Source organism: Engraulis encrasicolus, chromosome 17, assembly GCF_034702125.1.
Source record: "Engraulis encrasicolus isolate BLACKSEA-1 chromosome 17, IST_EnEncr_1.0, whole genome shotgun sequence".
Lineage (NCBI taxonomy): Eukaryota > Metazoa > Chordata > Actinopteri > Clupeiformes > Engraulidae > Engraulis > Engraulis encrasicolus.
In genome coordinates, this window is record NC_085873.1 from 5,344,737 (window position 1) to 5,365,278 (window position 20,542).

Here is a 20,542-nt window from a genome sequence, read left to right on the forward strand (position 1 = left end):
CTTTCTCTCTCTCTCTCTCTCTCTCTCTCTCTCTCTCTGCCTCTCTCCCTCTCTCTCTGTCTCTCTCTCTTTCTCTCTCTACCTCCCTCTCTCTTTCGTCCTCTCGATCTCTCCTCATTTTTTCTTCTCTATTGCAGTCACTCACACTTGCATACTAGCTATTGCCCACACACACACACACACACACATTCATCCTTCCATCCACTCACACACACACACACACACACACACACACACACACACACACACATTCATCCTTCCATCCACTCACACACACACACACACACACACACACACACACACGTTCATCCTTTCATCCACTCACACACACACACACACATGGTCATCCTTTTATCCGCTTATACTTACACGGTAATACACTCATTACTACGGTATGTTCATAAATCACACACACACACACACACACACACACACACACACACACACACACACACACACACGTTTGTCTTACAGTTGTTGTGCAATAAAACGGTACACTCATTTGTTTATACCCAATACAAGTGCGTTCAGCAAAAAAGCACATCATCACTCAAAGCGTTCCAGTGTGCCAAACGTACACATTTAGAAGACCCCCGGTGGGTGTAGGGTTAGCTTTACTCTTAAGCGGGAGGCCCATTTGCCGTATTGACTAGAAAGCCAGAGGCCACAGATGCTGTACCGTTTTATTGCACAACAACTGTGAGATAAACACATGCGTGTGCGTACTGTGTGTGTGCTTCTGTGTGTGTGCTTGTGCACACACGTATGTATTGGCATTGTTGTGTGTGTGTGTGTGTGTGTGTGTGTGTGTGTGTGTGTGTGTGTGTGTGTGTGTGTGTGTGTGCTTCTGTGTGTGTGTGTGTGTGTGTGTGTGTGTGTGTGTGTGTGTGTGAGGGAGAGACAGAGAGACAGAGAGACAGAGAGAGAGCATATGCAATACATGTGTTTGCGTTGGTGTGTTGTGTTGTGTGTGTGGGAGTGTGTGTGTGTTAGAGTGTGTGCAAACATGCATGTGTGTGTCCTGCATTTTGTGCTGGTATTTGTGTTTGTGTATGTGAGTGTTGGATGGGCAGGGCTAGGCAGAGATGTGTGGGTGGTAGCATTTAGCAACCTATGATGTTTTTTGTTGCTGTTGTTGTTCTTGTTGTTACTCCCCCACCAAAGCGGGTAGTTGGAACATGTTGTGCCTCTCTGTCTCTCTGCCTGCCTGCCTGCCTCGCTGCCTGTCTCCCTGTCTGCCTGCCTCTGCCTCTGCCTGTGCCTGTCTGTCTCTCTGCTTCCCTGTCTGCCAGCCTCTCTGTCTGCCTCTCTACCTGTCAGCCTGCTTCTCTGCCTTAACTTTCACTATATGATGCAGATAGAGAAAGAATGGCAGATAGCAGAGAGGACAAAGGGAATGAACATCTGCTAGTGTATGATATATATATAGAGAGAGAGAGAGAGAGAGAGAGAGAGAGAGAGAGAGAGAGAGAGAGAATGGGCACACAAGAAAGGCCAATACCAATGCCATGCTGCAAGATGAAAGTAACCCAAATATATTAAATATAGTTACTCAGTATAAAATGTGGACCCAGTTGCAGAATAAATAAAGCACTAATGGAAAAAAGGCAACTCAAATGTCAAATATGGAACAAAGCTAACCTTTCAGAAAGATACATCTGTATCCAATGGCTAAAAATGCCATGTGTGTTTGCCAGAGGCAGTGAATTGTATTCCTCCTCCTCGCCTCTCCACTCTTCTCTTCTAGTAATGTCATCTCATCTCTTCTCTTTTCTTTTCTTCTTGTCTGTTCTCTTCTCTTCTCTTCTCTTCTCTTTTCTTCTCTTCTCGTCTCTCCCCTTCCTGTCTCTTCTCTTTTCTCCCCTTCTCTTCTCTTCTCTTCTCTTCTCTTCTCTCCCCTTCTCTTCTCCTCTCTCCCCTTCTCTTCTCCCTACCCCTACCCCATCCCCTCCCCTCCTGTCACTTGTCCTCTCCTCTCTCTTCCTTCCTCTTCTGTCCTCTCCTCATCTCCTCTCCTCTCTATCTCCTCTCCCCCCTCGCCTCGCCTCTCCTCTCCCTCCTTCTCCTCTCCCTCTCCTCTCCTCTCCTCTCCTCTCCTCCCTCACTGCATACCCATCTCTCTCCTGCTTTCCCCCTCTCCTCTCCTCTCCTCTCTTCCCCTACCTATCTCTCCTCTCTTCCCCTACCTATCTCTCCTCTCCTCTCCTCTCCTCTCTTCTCCTGTCCTCTCCTCTCCTCTCCTCTCCCGTCCCCACCTATCTCCTCCCCTCTCCTCTCCCCTCCCTACCTATCTCCTCTCCTCCTCCCCCCTCTCTCCTCTCCTGTCCTGTTCTCTCCTCCACTCTTCTCTTCTCTCCTCTCCTCTGTTCTCCTCTCCTCTCCTCTCCTCTGTTCTCCTCTCCTCTGCTCTCTTCTCCTCTCCTCTCCTCTCCTCTCCTCTTTTCTCCTCTCCTCTGCTCTGTTCTCCTCTCCTCTCCTCCCCTACCTCTCTCCTCTCCTCTCCTCTCCTCTTCTCTCCTCCCCTTTCCTCTCCTCCCCTTTCCTCTCCTCCCCTCCCTACCTATCTCCTCTCCTCTCCTCTCCTCTCCTCTCCTCTCCTCTCCTCTCCTCTGCTGCTTTACTACAGTGTCATTAGGGCCCGGGTCACGGTAGTCTTCTTGTTTTAGTGGAATGTTTTTGGTTGTTGCCAAAACATTTCAGTCAGCTCTGAATTGTTAATATAACGCTGCGATTTATGATGCTCTCTCCTGGAGTTATACTGGCCCTAATCCGACAGTAAATCAAGCTGTGTGACTGGAGCGGTGTGTATGCATTTGGGAGACAGACCGTGTGTGTGTGTGTGTTTGTGCGTGTGTGTGCATGCGTTTGTGCGTGTGTGTGTGTGTGTTTGTGCGTGTGTGTGTTTGTGTTAATGTGAGTGCATGTGTGTGAGTGTGTGTGTGTGCGCACGTGTGTGTGTGTGTTTCTGTTTGTGTGTGTGTGTGTGTGTGTGTGTGTGAGAGAGAGAGAGAGAGAGAGAGAGAGAGAGAGAGAGAGAGAGAGAGAGAGAGAGAGAGAGAGAGAGAGAGAGAGAGAGAGAGAGAGAGAGAGAGAGAGAGAGAGATAGAGCCGGAGAGAGAGCCGGAGAGGATGTGTTTGTATGTGTGTTGGGGGTGTTTATGAGAGTGAGATGAGGTGTAGACAGAGTGATAATCTAATGCTTTGATTCCCCTCAACACCTGCTCTACTGACCTCTGCCTTTGGTACTGGTCCACACACATGCACACGCACACGCACACACACACACACACACACACACACACACACACACACACACACACACACACACACACACACACACACACACACACACACACACACACACACACACACAATCTCCATTCTCCTTTCAGAGGCTGTTGGCTTATTCCATCCGGAGCCGTTAAGAGTTCTCCAACAGATTGTGTGTGCGTTTGAGATCAATGGGCCAACTCCAAATATGGCACACACACACATTACTGTACACTCTATCTCTCTCACTCACTCACTTATTCACTCAACTACTCAGTCTCGCACGGTCATTTTAACAATTGACATATTACTGCATCAGTAAATCACAAAGGCTTTACTCACGCGGAAAGTTTTTTTTTTTTGCTGATTCCATACACATTCTGTTCTCTCATTTTTTGCTGATTTTTCAGTGTCCAGCAGTGTAGAAGTGAGCCCTTCCTCCTCTTTCTTCTCCTCCTCTGCCCTTCTTCTTCCTCCACCCCCTTCCTGTGCATCCTCCTCCTCCTCCTCCTCTTTTCCCTATTCCTCTTCTTCTTTCCTCTTTATCCTCCCTTCCTCCTTCTCCTCCTCTGTTTGTCTGGATTGCGGACATTCTAGTCAAAATTCCAAAAACTGTGTGACAGTCAATGTGTGTTAAAATGTGTGTGTTATTAAATGTATTAAAACTGATGTGTTACTACATTGATTAAAATCAGTGTATTATGGCCCTGCCGTAGGGTAGGGCACTGGGTTACTACACCGGCGACGCGGGTCTGATTCCAGCCCCGGTTATTTGGCGATCCTTCCCCATCTCTCTCCCCCCACTCATTTCCTGTCTCTCCTCCACTGTCCCGTCAAAAACAAAGGCAAAAGAAGACCTAAAGAATGGGTGTATTGTTGAAAAAGTGGATGTATTATTGAATACATTCAAATTGGTGTGTTATTGAATACATTCAAATTGGTGTGCTATTGAATGCATTAAAATTACTGTGTAATTGAATGCATTAAAAGTGTTGTATTATTGAATGCATCAAAATTGGTGTGTTATTGAATGCATCCAAATTGCTGCATTATTGAATGCCTTCTTTTGACACCATGTTGTCCTCCTCTTCCTCCCCCCTCAGGCCACGAGTGGCTGCTGATGGAGTCCCAGGCCGTCACCGGTGACATCTCCGACCTCTCGGGTCCGATGGCCATACACGCCCGCGTTCCAGTTGTCACGGCCGCGACCCCTGACCCCGCCGCGACCCCCACGCTGACCCTGGCGGCCTGGGTGTACTGCTGCCTCAGCCAGGGCGGAGCCTGCATGATGAAGGCCGTGGCATTCCGGGTGCCCTTACAACTCCTCGAGGCCTCGTCTTCTGCCGCCGCCACAGTCTCGGTCTCTCTCTCACACACCTTCCAGAACTAGGTAGTAACCTCCAGGAGCGTTCATGGTTGCTCTTATAACTCCGAGAAACCCACGACTGGGTTAAAAATAGCTTTTTTTTTTACATCGATTACACATGAATCAAACACATAAACAAGGGAAAGTAAGTTTAGGGTGCCCTTCCAACTCCTAAAAGCCTCCTCTTCATCTAACACCACCATCGTCTCTGTGTCTCTGTCACATGCCTTCCAGAAGTGATCAGGGGTGCCCTCGCAACTCCTATAAGCCTTCAGAAGTAGCTTTTTTACTTACACTACACATAAGAGAAGGCAAGTGCCCTTCCAAACCCTAGGAAGCCTCATCTTCATCCGACACCAGAGTCTCGGTGTGTCTGTTACATGCCTTCCACAAGTAGGCCTAACTTCCAGAGGCGTTCAGGCCTTCTCCTCCCTTTCCTAGAAGCCCCCAATGCCCAGTCGGGAACCGTCTCTGTGTCTCTGACTCACGCCTTTCAGAAGTATTTTTTTCCTTTTAATTATACATAAAACAAATACACACACAGGGGAAAGTAAGTTCAGAATGCCTCTGCAATTCATCTTCCTCCTCCTCCAACACCATCTCTGTCACACGCTTTCCAGAAGTGAGCCATAGAAGAACCGTTCAGGACACCCCCAACGAGAAGGGAACAGTCTCTGTGCACAGCTTTCAGAAGTACACTCTGGAGACTTTTTTTTAACAGAAATAATACTGTACACAAAAACACAAAAGAGAAAATTAATTTAATGGTTCTTCTTTAACTTCTGGATGCCTCTACTTCCTCCAACACCACTGTCAGAAATTAGAGAATCACACATAAAAAAAAGAAATGAAAAAAAAAAAACATAATAAAGAGCAGCTACGTTTTCTGGCGCGCCGACACCACTGCTCCCCTCAATCACCACCAACAGCGCCCAGCAGCAGGCAGGAGTAGCGGCTGGTAAATATCAAACGGAAATGACCTCCAGCAGCTTTTTCTTTTCTTTTTTTAAACTGAAAAAATAAACAAACACACAAAGAAAATGTACGGCAAACAAACTTCAAAAAAAAAAGATAAAGAAACGCCACGAAGAAAAACAAACAATAATCATGAGCTCTGCTAATGAACACATAATGAGGAAACTGGCTAATGGCTGGTTAGCGATGGACCCCTCCCTGATCTCCTCCACTGTACATAAGTGGGGTCGGGCGGGTGCAAGTTTTGTTTTAGGAAGCGGGAAATGGATCTGTATGGAAACGGAGAGTTCCCTATTGTGCCATTTTGACAAAAAAAAAGAAAAGAAAAAGAGAGGAGGGGGGAAAAGTCTTAACCATTGTGTGACGGCCTCTTTGTAACGGCCGATCCATAAACCAAATAGGCGTCTGGGGAGAAATGCACCCTCTCCAAGGACGGTGTCTGCCACACGCATCACTGCAGAACCAGTGACAGAACTGCTGAATCTGATCCTCCCCCACCACACAAACATACACCCACACACACCGACACACACACGCGCCTTTTTTTCAGCAAGATGAGAATAATGAATCCAATGCAACAGTCTGATGTTTCAAGCAGAACTTGGTGATCCCTCATTTTCCTCCAACCTCCACCCCATCCGATTTCCCTCCTACCTGCTTTTGTTTTTTTGAAACAATCAAAAAAATCAACGACCCAATCTTCTGAAGATTAACTTCTGAAGATTAACTCCACCGTCACCCCCAAACTAGCACTCCTGGGACCGTATGCACAAGCAGATTACAAAGCCCCCCCACATAATTAAAGAAATGGGCCCTGCCTTATACTAGGGGCCCAGGCTGCAGAGCCCCTTTTACCCCCGGTTAAGACACCCCTGCCTTTCCCATCTCCTTCGTCCAAATATTCGGTCCCCGGCAAAATTCTGGGTACTGTTCAACTCCTCACTGATGGATCTGCATACAGTATGAATCACAGCTAATACAAGCCTGCTGAGCGTGACTACTAAGACCCATATGAGGAGGGAATGAAAGCGCGTGTCAGAGAGAGAATGGAGAATTGTGTGTGTGTCTGTGTGTTGTTTGTTGTTTTCCACGTAGTGTTCAGCAACCAACTCTTGAGAAACACTCCACGTCCAATTTGGCCACATGATGGACACGCTTGTCCATCTCACCAGCCTCTGATCAAGCGAGGGCTCTCAAATGGCTGACGCCTTGTGCTTCGGTCTGTGTGGTCGCACGGTTACTTGCACTTTCCCCACTTTCAAAGGAGAGTGGAGAGGTGTCAAAAGGTTAATGTGTATTTCTGTAATGGCCCCTGCGTTGACTATAGAGGTCCACACGTTCACCAAGCACTATCACAGCACTAGTGTCAGCAAGTTTTGTGTACACCATCATCTTTATGTGTGTGTGTGTGCGTGTGTGCATGTGTATGTGTCAGTTGTCATTTATCATCATGTTAATTTAACTAATGCACCTACTAGATGAGATGGTTACCTTTTAAAACTAGTCTTCGCAAAAAACAAAAAAAAACCTTAAAAGCATTGTTCTAATGTGGAAGCGTGATCGACTGTATTTATGGCTTTCTGGTTGTGTCAAACGTGTGTCTTTGTTCATGCCCATAATGTCACTCAACCAAATTGGACTCTTCTGATGGGGACAGGTTTACGTGTGGGTGTATGTCCTTTATGGTGATGTGTGTGCTTTATTGGAACCTGTGTGATGTTTATGAGGGTGTGTGTGGGATGTTTATGAGGGTGTGTGTGTGTGCACGTGCGTGCATGCGACTGCATGCATGTGCCTTAGTGCGTGCGCTCGTGCATGTGTGCCTGCGTGCGTGTGTGCGTGATGCAGTCTGGGCATGTATGAGTAAGACCATGGTAGTCTGGTAGCCTGTAACCAAACTCCCTTGAAAGGGGTGTGGATGTTTTACCAAACTGTCAGTACAGCTGAAACGGCCTTTTATCTGCAGAGCTAAAGGCCTGACGCTGTCACTAAACATCCGGCAGCAGTTAGTTCCAGCACAGACAGAGAAAAATGTGACCAGTCCCAGAAAACAGGCCACAAGTAGGCCCAGGAGTATACTGAGTTAATCATTGGTTCTTAAAACATTGATAATTGATCATTAATCTATCAATGACTTCATCTTAAAGAAGAAAACGGATAATTAAGCCAGTATAAAATACATAATGTTTAACCCATTTTGTCCTAAGCCCTTTTTGGGAAAAGGTGCCCTCTGCCTATTAAATCCTAAATATCTCAGCCTTCGAAGCACATACAACACATGAAATGAGTTACATTTAACAGCTAGGACCCTCGTTTTGCCTTAGAATGTGTTCATTCAGCTCTAACTTACCCATTTTTTTAATAAAACGGCTCATATCTCAAGAACCAGAATGCTGAGTATATGTCTCCAGGACACAATGAGTTAAAGACAAATTGTGTACACAAACCCATACTGTTTTCTGAAGCATTGAGTAGCGTATTCAAGGCCTCAACTTCCACGTTCTTAAAAAAAATGAGATCTCTAAAATCTGGAAAGCAAATCTTTATTGGCGATTTTCTCAATGTCTCTCTGACTAACATGCAGCCTTTTTTCATGTGGTTGGTCACAAACGCTAGATTTCAGGGTTTTTTTTTGTTCTTCCACCATGTCATTCAATCTCCCATGAGGGACAAGTCCTTATCTTTCTCTTTTTTCTCTTCTTTTTTGTTTTGTTTTCCTCTGCTCGTCAGTCAATGACGAGTCTTTCTTTGTCATTTGTTTTTGTTTCCCTTGTGCTCTGTATTTAAAAACTGCTTAACTGTGTAAGTATGTTTACTCGGCTGAAGTGCCTTTGGATAAGCCCCTAAGGGATATGTGCTTGAGGCTCATTGTACGGTATTTAAAAGCAATCTGCAGCAATATGCTTTTAAGATAAGTATTTATACATAATATAATATTACATCTGGCTAGGCGCATACTTTTTTTGTTAAGTCATGAACGATTATTTATGGGCGGCTAAGCACAAAGTTGTATTATGGTAAGCCTGGTCAAACTGTGTAACCCTGGGGCTATTCCAAGAAGCTGGTTAAAGGGACAGTTTGGTCAATTTCAACATGCAGTTGTAATGCTCACACTACCCTGGACTTGTCAGTGCCTGAGATTTTTTCTTCTTCTTCTTCAGCCGTTTCCGAGATCCTGGTCATTGTAATGGGGGCAGCTCTTTGTTTACATTTCAAAAAAACATTTTTATTTATTCCCAAAAACATCCAAAAGGTTATAAAACATCAGCAGACAACTAGCAAACAGCAGTACCTTTTGGGAAAATATTTGTAGTTGGCCTATGTTTCATTTTTTAAAAATGTAAACAAACGCTGCCCCCATTAGAATTGCTCATATCTCGGAAAGGGCTGAGCCGAAAAATGTGGCATCACCAGGTACTGACAAGTCAAGGGTAGCGTGAGCAATACAACTGCATGTTGAAATTGACCAAACTGTCCCTTTAAGGGATAAGTTAACCTCCAGGAAGTGGTAAATCTGCTAAGATAGCCCATGTGTGGCATTTAAGTTAAAGGGACACTGTGTGGGATTTTTAGTTGTTTATTTCCAGAATTCATGCTGCCCATTCACTAATGTTACCTTTTTCATGAATACTTACCACCACCATCAAATTCTAAGTATTCATTATGACTGGAAAAATTGCACTTTTCATACATGAAAAGGGGGATCTTCTCCATGGTCCGCCATTTTGAATTTCCAAAAATAGCCATTTTTAGCTGCAAAAATGACTACTTGGACCATACTAGAAAATATTTGTTTATTACTTAGTAAACTTTCATGTAAATATCAAATTTGGTAATAGCCAACCCAGTTTCAATGAGCAGCACAGTTGCAGTTGCACCTTTTTTGACCATTTCCTGCACAGTGTCCCTTTAAGAAAATGAGAACTGTATGAGGACTCCTATCAGGAGATTTACCGCTACCTGAAGGTTAACTTGACCTGGTGTACTAAACTTCTTGGAATATCCCCCCCTGCTTCGCGCAGTCCAAGCCAGTGACTTACATACAGTACTTCACTGGCCTAAGCAATAAATGTGGCCCTACTCTGCTGAGTAGGAGTGAGGTAGCTGACTGAATTGAATGAATGGATGTCTGCATATATTTAGGTGTTTGCATAGATATTTGCATTCATAATATGTGTTTGTGTGTGTGTGTCCTGGTTGCATAAGTACAGCATTAAGTATGCCGTTCACACACCGCCGACTTGCTGTCAAGGTGGCGCTCTTACCCCGAACTGTAGTACACATCAAGGACATGGGTTTGTCTTTCTTTCTTTCTTTCTTTCTTTCTTTCTCTCTCTCTCTCTCTCTCTCTCTCTCTCTCTCTCTCTCTCTCTCTCTCTCTCTCTCTCTCTCTCTCGCACTTTATCTGCTTCGGTGTAACAATAATACAAATAAAAAATTGTTTTTTTAACTGTCTTTGAGTTGTCCATTCATCTTTCTCCTCTTTCTGGGAAAAAGGGGCGAGATGTCTCCCAGCCAGTGTTATGGTCCACCCGGCAATGTTATGTTTTAAATAGAATTGGATGTAATAGATGAGAGGGTTTGGATCTTGTTAGCGGGAAGAGATGGGGGGAAAGAGAAATTATGATTCTGTGACTCAGTGCTTTTAAGTGATGGCTGGTTTGTCCAGAGAGGATGAAGGATTTTGTGTGGATTCTCTGGACACAAAGGTTACTTTATTCCCAGCGCTCGCAACATCGCTGTCTCTTTCTCTGTCTCTGTCTCTGTCTCTGTCTCTGTCTCTCTCTCTCTTTCATCCCTCCCACCGCTCATACACACTCACAACACACATGCATTGACCACTGCTGCCTCCACCAGAAACCATTCATTTTGCTAATTACCTCTCTAGGCGATGAACTCTGGATGATGCCTATGGGGGAGTGGAGACGGAGAGAGAGGGCGAAAAATTCTCCAGAGTTTACAAAAGAGGAACGAATAGGAGGAGAAGTTAGGGGTTGGGAGGACAAAAAAAGATGCTGTACCAGGTGCAGATAGGGGGGGCCCAACTCTGTATAATATAGTACCTCCCGTCCTCGCCTTTTGCTTGTGGCTGGGTGACGCGAGGCATGACGTCAATATGACGATTCAAGTTTCATTCAATATCACGGAAAAGCACAATTCAAAGGTAATTTTCTCATTTGCAATTGGGGCGTTGAATGAGGCCCCAGCTGATACGCTCTAAGACAGGGAAACTTTACTGCAGGGATGTCCAACTCAGGCCCGGAGGCCAAGTCTGGCCCGTGGAGCCATTTAATACGGCCCGAGAGATCATTCCAAATGTGGATTACAGTTGGCCCACATACAACATTAATATATAGTGTAACAAAACTTGAACATGAAATTTGATGTGTCACAGAATGTGCAGGCACATTTGAACTAACATACAGTATATGATGGGATGAAGTGCATGTACTCATAATTTAAGTACGCATAAATGTTCGGCCAGTGACTGTTCCAGATTTTGATTTTGGCCCTCAGTCAACCCCTGCTTTATGGTTTCCTCCTCAGAGGTGGCGCGTCGCAGGGGCGCAACTACATTATATGCCAAGTATGCGTTGCAGGGGGGCGTCAGAGAGAGGGGGGCGCCAAATAGAGGGCGTTGGAGGGCATCAAATAATTATTAAGTGTTTTTTTTGGGAGGGGGGGGCACCAAAATAGTTCTTGCATACCCCCCAGAAAAGAGTAGTTGCGCCCCTGCGCGTCAGCAAAGCACGAGGCCACAAGTAAAAGGAGAAGACGAGAGTACTGCTCAGCGTTGCGAATGTTAGTTCCTAGTAGTGGGCGTAGCACACAGCAAATGCAATGCGATGCAATGCAGGGAATATGACAAGACTTGCTGTTCGTAGTAATAACTTCAGATAAACATCACAGATGGTAAAACTGTTGAGATTATCACCACAGAGACAGTTGATGGTTTACATATTTGTGGCGATTACCCCGCAGTATAGTTCGTTAGTCCTTATTTTTAGCTGTTAATGTGGTGGTTCTATGTTGAGTCTATGGAAAGACAGCCGCTTTAGGAACAACCTTATCTCGCTGAAAGGCGGAGCTGCCATTTAATTCCTGGTCCTCCAATCGCGTAACTCTCCCTTCTGTATGGCTCTGGGCTGGCTGACTCACATTTTGGGGACATTTGGAAGTATCTTCTTTCCCTTCACCACCTACACCACCATGTTTTCATCACATATTTGGGTCAGGCACTGGTATCATTAACACTGTGTGATAGAGATCTGGGGAGAAGTGGTGAGTTACCAGAGACCCTGATAAGACCAAAATGAGCTGCGAAAACATAGGGCCCACTCAAACTGACAGATATTTTTTTGTGTATGTTTTTAAAAATTGCACCCTTTCTAGCCTATTGTTTAATGTGTTTATGGCGCCATGTCCTAAACAGAGGTAAAATTACCAGAGTGGCAGCTGAAGCCAAAGTGAGTAACAATTGTAGGCACGCCACAACTCAGATGATTTAGATAAGTGTTTCTCAACAGGGGCTCTACAGCGGGGAAGTGTGCGTTGAGGAGGATACAACTGAGTGCTTAGTTGTGATTGGGGGGTGATTAGTCTCTTATATGTTTTAATATTAAGGGGGGCATTGTCAGGTTTATGATTATTTCAAGGGGATGTTGGGAGGCATATGAGGTGAAGGGACGTTTGTTCAAAAAAGGTTGAGAACCACTGATTAGGTGCTACTGGGGATGCCTATTAACTGAATCAGATACATTAGAGAAAAAAAACACACTCGCTAGTTTATTCTCTCCTTTTAAAGGTTTATGGCACCATGTCCCAAACAAATGCATTTCAGCATCAACCATCAAGTGTTGCATCTGTGAAGTGGCATACACAGAGTAGGTAGTTAATCAGCCAATACGGCAATGCCAAAAAAGTAAATTACTTCATTTCTCTCTCTAAAGATTCATTGTACCATATTCCAAACAAGCGCATTCCGGCGTCAAACCATCCAGAGCTAAAATGCATTTGTTTGGCATGGTGCGATAAACCTTTTTTTTAGTAAGAGAATAAGCTACAGACTGCATTTCTCCACTTGATCTGAGGTGAATACCAACTCCTCTCCTGCACTTCACATTCATTTTCCCCACTGCCACACTTTGGTACGCTCTTCACATTTACAGTACTCACTGCTATGCAGGATACATGTAATGATATGGCCATTAACATTTTGAGTAAGGGAAAGTCATGTCATGATGGTCATAAGGGGTCTAGTCCAAATTGGCCTTTATGAAGTGACCAACAGTTAGAGCCCCTTGTTTTATTACCATCATGCAACCTCCATGAGATGTTAATGAGTGATAGATGGAGATTGCTCAGACTTTGCAAGAACCTTGCATGGCGCGGTCAATAAACCGTGGTAAACAATCAGTAGCTCCTTCTGTAATGTAATTTAAGAAAATACGCACAAAAAAACAACAACAGCATTGGCCCCCGGGGATCGTCGGCCCACTGGGAAAAGCCCTGTATGCCAGATTAGTCCAGGCCAGGCCCAACCCCACGCGCCCACCCACTCATGGCTAAAATAGCCTACAGCCCATACAGGGCATTTGCCCGGTGGACTGTTGATGATTTTGGCCTGTCCCTACCCTCAATGATGGAAATAATCAGTATTTATTAAAATACCTGGTCTGACTTCTCATCTCAGTCCATCCAGCCTGCCCCACTACCACCCACCCCCAAGTAGACTAGGGACTGGAGAAAGCCGTTCAGGAAATGCCAGCTGTTGCTGAATAAAAGTCCCCTGCCTCTCCTTTTTCGGCGAAAAAGGAAAAGAACTGCCAGGTGAGGGTGACACCGCTTTCAAACTTTTCACAGGCGCTTAGAATTCCAGAGCTCTTGAGACACTTTGTGTTTTTCACCCCGAGGGTGAGAAGTACAGCATGAGCCAGAGAGTAGAGCAACTGAATTTTCCATTTCAGACGAAAACAGTGTGTTGCATGGGGAGGGGGTGAGTCAATTAAAATACAAGTTGGTTGAAACTGACCAGGAGAGTGCAGGACATGACAGGACAGAGCACAACAGGAGGGAGCTCAGATCCGATCTGATTCACGTTTACCGAATGTTCATTCCTAGAACAGGAGTTTGAAGAGACCTGTGGTGTGTTACTTGTCACTAGTCTTCAGGGCTGGATTAACTCACAGGCTATATATGGCTTCTGTTGAAGGTGAAGATTGTTGTGCACATCCCAGGAAAAGGTGCAGGACAAAGGCTGACTGTAGTTTCGGAGTGAGAGGTCCGCACTCATTAAAATCCTTTTTGTTTTCTTTTATTATTTCATGGCTGGATTACTTTTCGACTTCAACAGTCTTCATCAAATTCACAGTCATGACATAATAAATGAAAACAAAAAGGATTTTAAGTGTGCAGACCTCTCACTCCGAAACTATGGCTTCTGCCTCAGGGACAGGGGGGACCTGGCGGGTCAAAGTGAAAGAAAGACATTCATTTCAAAAAGATGCAGGATTCATTTAAATGTTAAATCTTGTTAATTGTCCTCTCCACTAGACATACAGTATTGTCTTTGATTTTAGCTCGGAACTGTGACGCTTTACACTTCAATTTGTCAAGGATTTTCTCTCTTCGCATCTCACATGAAAGTTGCAGACAATGTACAGTACCAGTGAGCTACCAATGCCAAACCAATATAGCAAGAGTATGTGCATAAATATGATTACTGGGGGCCTACAAAAACCTGTAGCCTAGGGGCCCCTGACACATCTTAATCCAACCCTCACCGGCCGAATAGACCAGCTGTGACATGAGCTAGGCGAGCGACGGAAGTAATTGACTTTGTATTGAGTCGCGCAACAAAAGCGATTCTGGAGACTAGAGGCGATTCGTGCGACGAGAGCGACAGTTTGTAGTTGAACTCCTGGGAATGTTATGCAAATGAGCTATGATGCAGTTCGGCGACAAGCCGCCACAGCCAATGACTATATAGAGGTCAGTAACCACAGCCAATGGGAATGTTGGAATGCTTGTGTTCTGCTTTCAACGGACATACTCTAGTCACTTCAATCCCTCGTATCGCTCTTGCTGCACAGAAGTGATTCTCTGTCGCTTCAACCGCGTCGCGACTGGTCTATTCGCCCAGTCGCACCACATCAACATTTCTACATTAATAGCTGCCAGACCTTCTAGCAATAGGGGCAGTTTGTTTTACAGCACTCGTGTCACCAGGGAAGCTGACAGGGGGCGGCAAAGGAGTCAGCTGGCCTGGGCCCAGCGAAAAACAGGGCCCAGAATTTTATTCCCAAACTGAAATGTTGTTGTCCTCATTTATTGTTTATTGTCAAAGCATATGCAGTGAAGGTCCATTCAGGTTCACACATGGTAAAACTAACTGAAAGTGTAAAATCTGTGTCATAAAAATGTTCAAAAGTGTATTGCCACAAGAGCTCGAGAAAGACAGAGGAAGGCGAGAAAGTATTACACTGTCACACTGACTAATAACATTTCTAATATAAAATCGTTGCAAATCAATTTAACACCTCAGTGTTGAGTGCAAAAATAATGAGTGCAAACCCTCACCTGTCAGTGGGTGTCTTATCTAATTTCGCACTCGGTAAAAAGGTTCAGAGAGTGTCTCCACAGGGGCAACACACAACCAGAGCCCACACACGCAACCAGGGCCGCTGACAGCTGTGGCCAGGCCCGGCACAAAATCAACTAAAAGAGCCCCTGACCGAATGCATACAATATAATGAGGACCCAATTCTGAGCCCCTTTTCTCCCTGGGCCCATGACAAGTGACCCCTTTGCCCCCCTGTCAGTTTCCCTGCATGCAACACAAGGCTTTTAGAGTGGTGCTCCCTCCCTCCTGAGTCCCCTACGCGCAAAGAGATGTATGATATTGATTGCAGAGACGGTTTTAGCAGTAGGAACCAAATCTGCTCTCTGTATGTGGCTCCCAACAGTCAGCCCCATCATCATAAAAAAACCCTGCAAAAATAATATAAGAATGTCCCATGTCCATATTTCCATTAGGGCACCCTAATGTGTAGAACCGCTGCTGATTATCTCTGAATTAGACTATGGATCTTTTCATCTTTCAGCTGTTCTTCACCTAAACTTGCACACAAAAAGATGCTGACAATAAACACACACACACACACACACACACACACACACACACACACACACACACACACACACACACACACACACACACACACACACACACACACACACACACACACACACACACACAGAGAGAGAGAGAGAGAGAGAGAGAGAGAGAGAGAAAGAGAGAGAAAAGAGACAGGCACACACGGACAAAAACGCATGTATGTGTACTCCTTTTTAACAAGTTTTGCATTTCATACTGGATATTGGTATTTGTCAAGCTTTTGTACTTGTTTTCCTAATTGTGTGCTACTGTACGCATGTCTGCTTGTCCCTGCTCCCAGTATAGAGCATTTTACATGTCACTCCTGTTCCTTGCTGTGTGTGTGTGGCGTGCGTGCGTGCGTGCGTGCGTGCGTGCGTGCGTGCGTGCGTGCGTGCGTGCGTATTGATTGTCTGGTATTAGTGATGCAGGTCATCCCTGTGTCAACAGTAAAAAGGTTTTAGTGCTCCCCAGGGAAGAGCGATTGTGATTGGTCCCCCTGGAGTCATGGGATTTTCGTTGTGTGCGTACTCCCATTTTGCTGCAATAGGGACTGGTTCTGACGTGTGTGTGTGTGTGTGTGTGTGTGTGTGTGTGTGTGTGTGTGTGTGTGTGTGTGTGTGTGTGTGTGTGTGTGTGTGTGTGTGTGTGTGTGTGTGTGTACATGAGTCTTTACAAATGAGGCTTATTGACAGAGAGAGGACAGTACAGCAGATGACAGGCATCCTTCCATGTCAATCTCCCTTCGTCAGTCCAGACAATTTGGGATGATGGGGACAGGAACATTCCTCAATCAGGATTTCTTCAATCAGGGAACAGGTCATTTGGGTGACATGTAGAGTAGAGTAGAGTACTTTTATTACTCCCGAAGGAAATTAAGGTGTCTCTCAGCTTCCAAAAATACAGAAATGCAAAAAATTACACACACACACACACACACACACACACACACACACACACACACACACACACACACACACACACACACACACACACACACACACACACACACACACACACACACACACACACACACACACACACACACACACACACACACACACAGGGTAAAAGGTAGTAACCTGCCTGGGTCCACCTACCCATAGAAACATTATACTCTTTTACTTTTGAATCCTCTTTTAGTCTGGTCACCACATACCATCTAAAGCATTTCAAATGCTATCGGGATATGGGACCAATCAATTTTTAGCATTCCCAATGACGAGTGATGACACACCAGTGCAGTTAGCATGTGAGTGAAGGAATGGGTGATCTGATCGATTGTGGTGTGGCTTCAATCAGTAGCATACAGAGAGAGGCATATGACATTTCACGAACACATGAGCTTAACACGACCTTTGATATTTCCCTCCGAGATTTTTTTTGACCGCGAGAGTAGGCCGGACCATATGCTCACAGAAAGCCAGGCTAGAGCCACACACACACATACCGGTACACACTCGTGGGGCCTACAGCAACCTGTAGCCTAGGGTAACGAACCATCTTAATCCTATCCAGACTGGAGGAAATAGGGTTGGTTGGTACCAAAAGTACCAAAAGATTAGGTTTATAATTTTTTGCTGTTGCCATGGCAACAGTTTTCTGACAGGTATCTCTGACCAAAGATCACTGATGCAGGCCTAATGGTGCATTCCAGTCCCAAATCATCCTAGTAGGAGATTGCACTTATCCAACCTCCTACTACGAAAAACGCTCTGGAACGCCAGTCGAAGTGAGAGCTCCAACTAGCGAGGTCGGGGTGACTCGCAGAATCGAAGTCAGATAATAATGGCAGCGCCCATGGAGCCGTTATTTAAAATGTCAATAAATAGTGAAACTCCATTTCTCTTTTATGCAGCTGTTCCAAACACAGCCATTTTACTCAGCATAATCTTCGTGTTATTGCATGATATTGTGTCAACATAAATGTAACATTATGACAGAGTAACTATTATGGCTTTTTTTTGGTTTGTATCAAACACCTCGCTAAAGTCAGCTCAACCGCGGCGGTTGCCATGGATGTAGAACTTCCACTTCAACTGTCAGGAACGGCAGCTGAAATGTCCAGGTAGGATAAGTGCGATCTCCTACTAGGATGATTTTGGACTGGAATGCACCATAAGCCTCATCAGTGTACTTTCCTTATCTAATACTACTTATCGTATAAATATTCCATTACATTAACATCACTTTACCTAATCTACACCGCATTCCACATTATTACGCAAATGAAATTTTTCGCTGTTTCCCCAAATAATCAATAGAAATGACAGTCGTCATAATTTTCAAGTCATCAGCCATTAGAGTACAATTAAAGCGTTTTTGACCGAACCTTCCAATAATAACGGTATTTTTTAAAATAATAAAAAACTTGAAATGCCCAAAAGTGCTCTGTTCCAAATTATTACGCAACTCAGTTTTGTAGTGTTATAATCCAAATGTCTTTCTTTTTTCCCATTTACATCAAAATAATTGGCATTTGTTACCTTTTAAATTACCTTTCAATGTTCAAAACTTGGTTATAAGTTTATATATACCGTAATCATTTAAATGGTTCATCATTTAAATTATAATCATTTAAATTGAGGTGCATTACTGACAGTAAGTTTGAGATACATTATGGTGAAATTCTGGGCAATAAAATCAGACAATGAGGTCATAATTATGTCATAATGTCAAATAATGGCACCAAAATTATGTTTTTTATGTAGATCATCTCCAAATTTGGTGGTCGTACGCTATTCCGTTCATAAATTATGTTGGTAGGATGCCAAAAAAGCTTTTTGGAAAAGAGTTGGAAATCTTATTAAATCTCCTCTCTACAGTTGACAGAAATGTTACCTGTCCCTGGCTTTGCATGTTGACCCTGTCTATGTAATTTGCCTTTCGTAGGGGCCTACAGCAACCTGTAGCCTAAGAGCTCCGTACCATCTTAATCCACACAAACCCCTCCCCTCCTTTACCACACACACACTAGGCATGGTACGGTTTGCGTTGCAAACCGAGACCGTACGGTTTGCATGTCACGGAACGGGGTAGTGGGCAACCGCACGGTGCCCACGGTTTAAAAAAAAAAAAATAGAGTGACCACCGGCGGACGACGCTATTAAAATCCTACTACTTTTACAAGCATAAAACACAAAGACTATGTAGGATATTGAGTGTGGAAAGACTGATTTCTATCAGCCAACTGAAAGACATAATGTAACAGCATGCGCCAGCTGACTAGGCTACAGTAGCCCACAAGCAAGTGCAGGTTGGTCAGCAGCGTCACCCTCTCCCCCGTCTCTCTCCACGTTAGCGCAAGTGACTGTTCCCAGCCTTTATGCTGACCATTTTAAATTAAATGAACATGAATTTACAAACAATGACAGATTAGCAGAACAAAGTAGACTATGACTTAATAGGCCTACGTTACAGTAGCCTAGTGTAGGCTATATCCACGTGGCATTGAATGGGGATTCCGGACGGCAAAATGCGAGATAATTGAACATATCCATCAGATTCACTGTGCTGTCCTTAACTGCAGTCAACTGTAGGCCTAATTATATGTAGCTAGTTAAACTCTGATGGACGGAAGGGGACTTTGTGCTGTTGCCTAGTTAACATTGATGTTTAACACTATAACAAAAATAAAATTTGACTGTTTTAAAAGGCTCAGCTTCACAGGAGTTTTGTGAAACATTCTTGTGCATACACTTCTAAAAAAAACATCTTTTAAAATTATTTGTTACCTTAACTTTCGCATTTTAACATAACATAACCCTATCACTTGTTCACTTAAAATTGAATTTGACTTCTGATTTTACTTCTATGCTTCTCACGGCCGGCAGTTTCATGATAGGAAGCAACTGATTCATAAGCGCAAAACTCGCAAAAAGCGGTATCAAAATAAAAGTCCAATTCGTTCTCAGTGTGTCATTAACCAAAATAGTCATACTACACTGACCTAATGGTCCCATTACCTACAGGAGTGTAGCTGTTTTATTTTTACACGTCAAATGTGTTATAGCATGTAATATTTGAATATTTGTCAACTTAAAAGTTAGGACTTAGTTCTCCCTTTTTGTGAAATAAATGGAAGCATGTTAAAATCATTGATATCTTTCCTCTTTCAGTTGGGTTAAATGAAGTCAAATTCAACATACCCATGATAAGCTTACATTTTCATTCAAATTTTTATATAATACATTTTATTTAAGAAAAAAAAAAAAAAAACAGAACCGTACAAAACCGAAAACCGTGACCTTGAAACCGTGATATGGACCGAACCGTGACATTTGTGAACCGTACCACCCCTAACACACACACACACACACACACACACACACACACACACACACACACACACACACACACACACACGTGTGTGGACGCCTGTCTTGAAATATTCCTTACAAATGAGGCGTATTGACAATAGTATTAAGGACAGCATAGGCGATGCCCTTCGATGTCAATCTCCTGTATGGTCCCGCAAATTTGGGAGGATGGGAACAGGAACGCCTTCCCCAATCATAGAAGAGGTCATTTGGGTGAGCGATAGGCCACAGGATGACGGCCCAGTCAGGGGTACGTTTCTCGAAAGCATAGTGGTGAGTAATTAGCAACTTGGGTAGTTGTCAATGGGAAATTGCATTGCAAACAACAAAGTAGCTAACATAGTTAGCAACTATGGTTTCGAGAAATGCACCCCAGGTCTGGTCCGGTCACAGCTAGAGCATTGCATTTCTCGCCTCCATGATTTGACTCAGAGAATGAATGATGGTCGGGCGAGC

At 44.3% G+C, this 20,542-nt stretch overlaps 1 protein-coding gene across 1 annotated transcript in view; it reads left to right on the plus strand.

The window, feature by feature from the left end:
• The window catches only part of nhlrc2 (NHL repeat containing 2), a 52,731-nt gene extending 47,264 nt beyond the window's left edge, over positions 1-5,467 (plus strand). The window contains exon 12 of the mRNA XM_063221448.1: positions 4,374-5,467. Within this exon, the coding sequence (XP_063077518.1) occupies positions 4,374-4,660 (287 nt within the window). The 3' untranslated portion in view covers positions 4,661-5,467. The remainder of the gene's footprint in view (positions 1-4,373) is intronic.
• Positions 5,468-20,542: the final 15,075 nt, after the last annotated feature.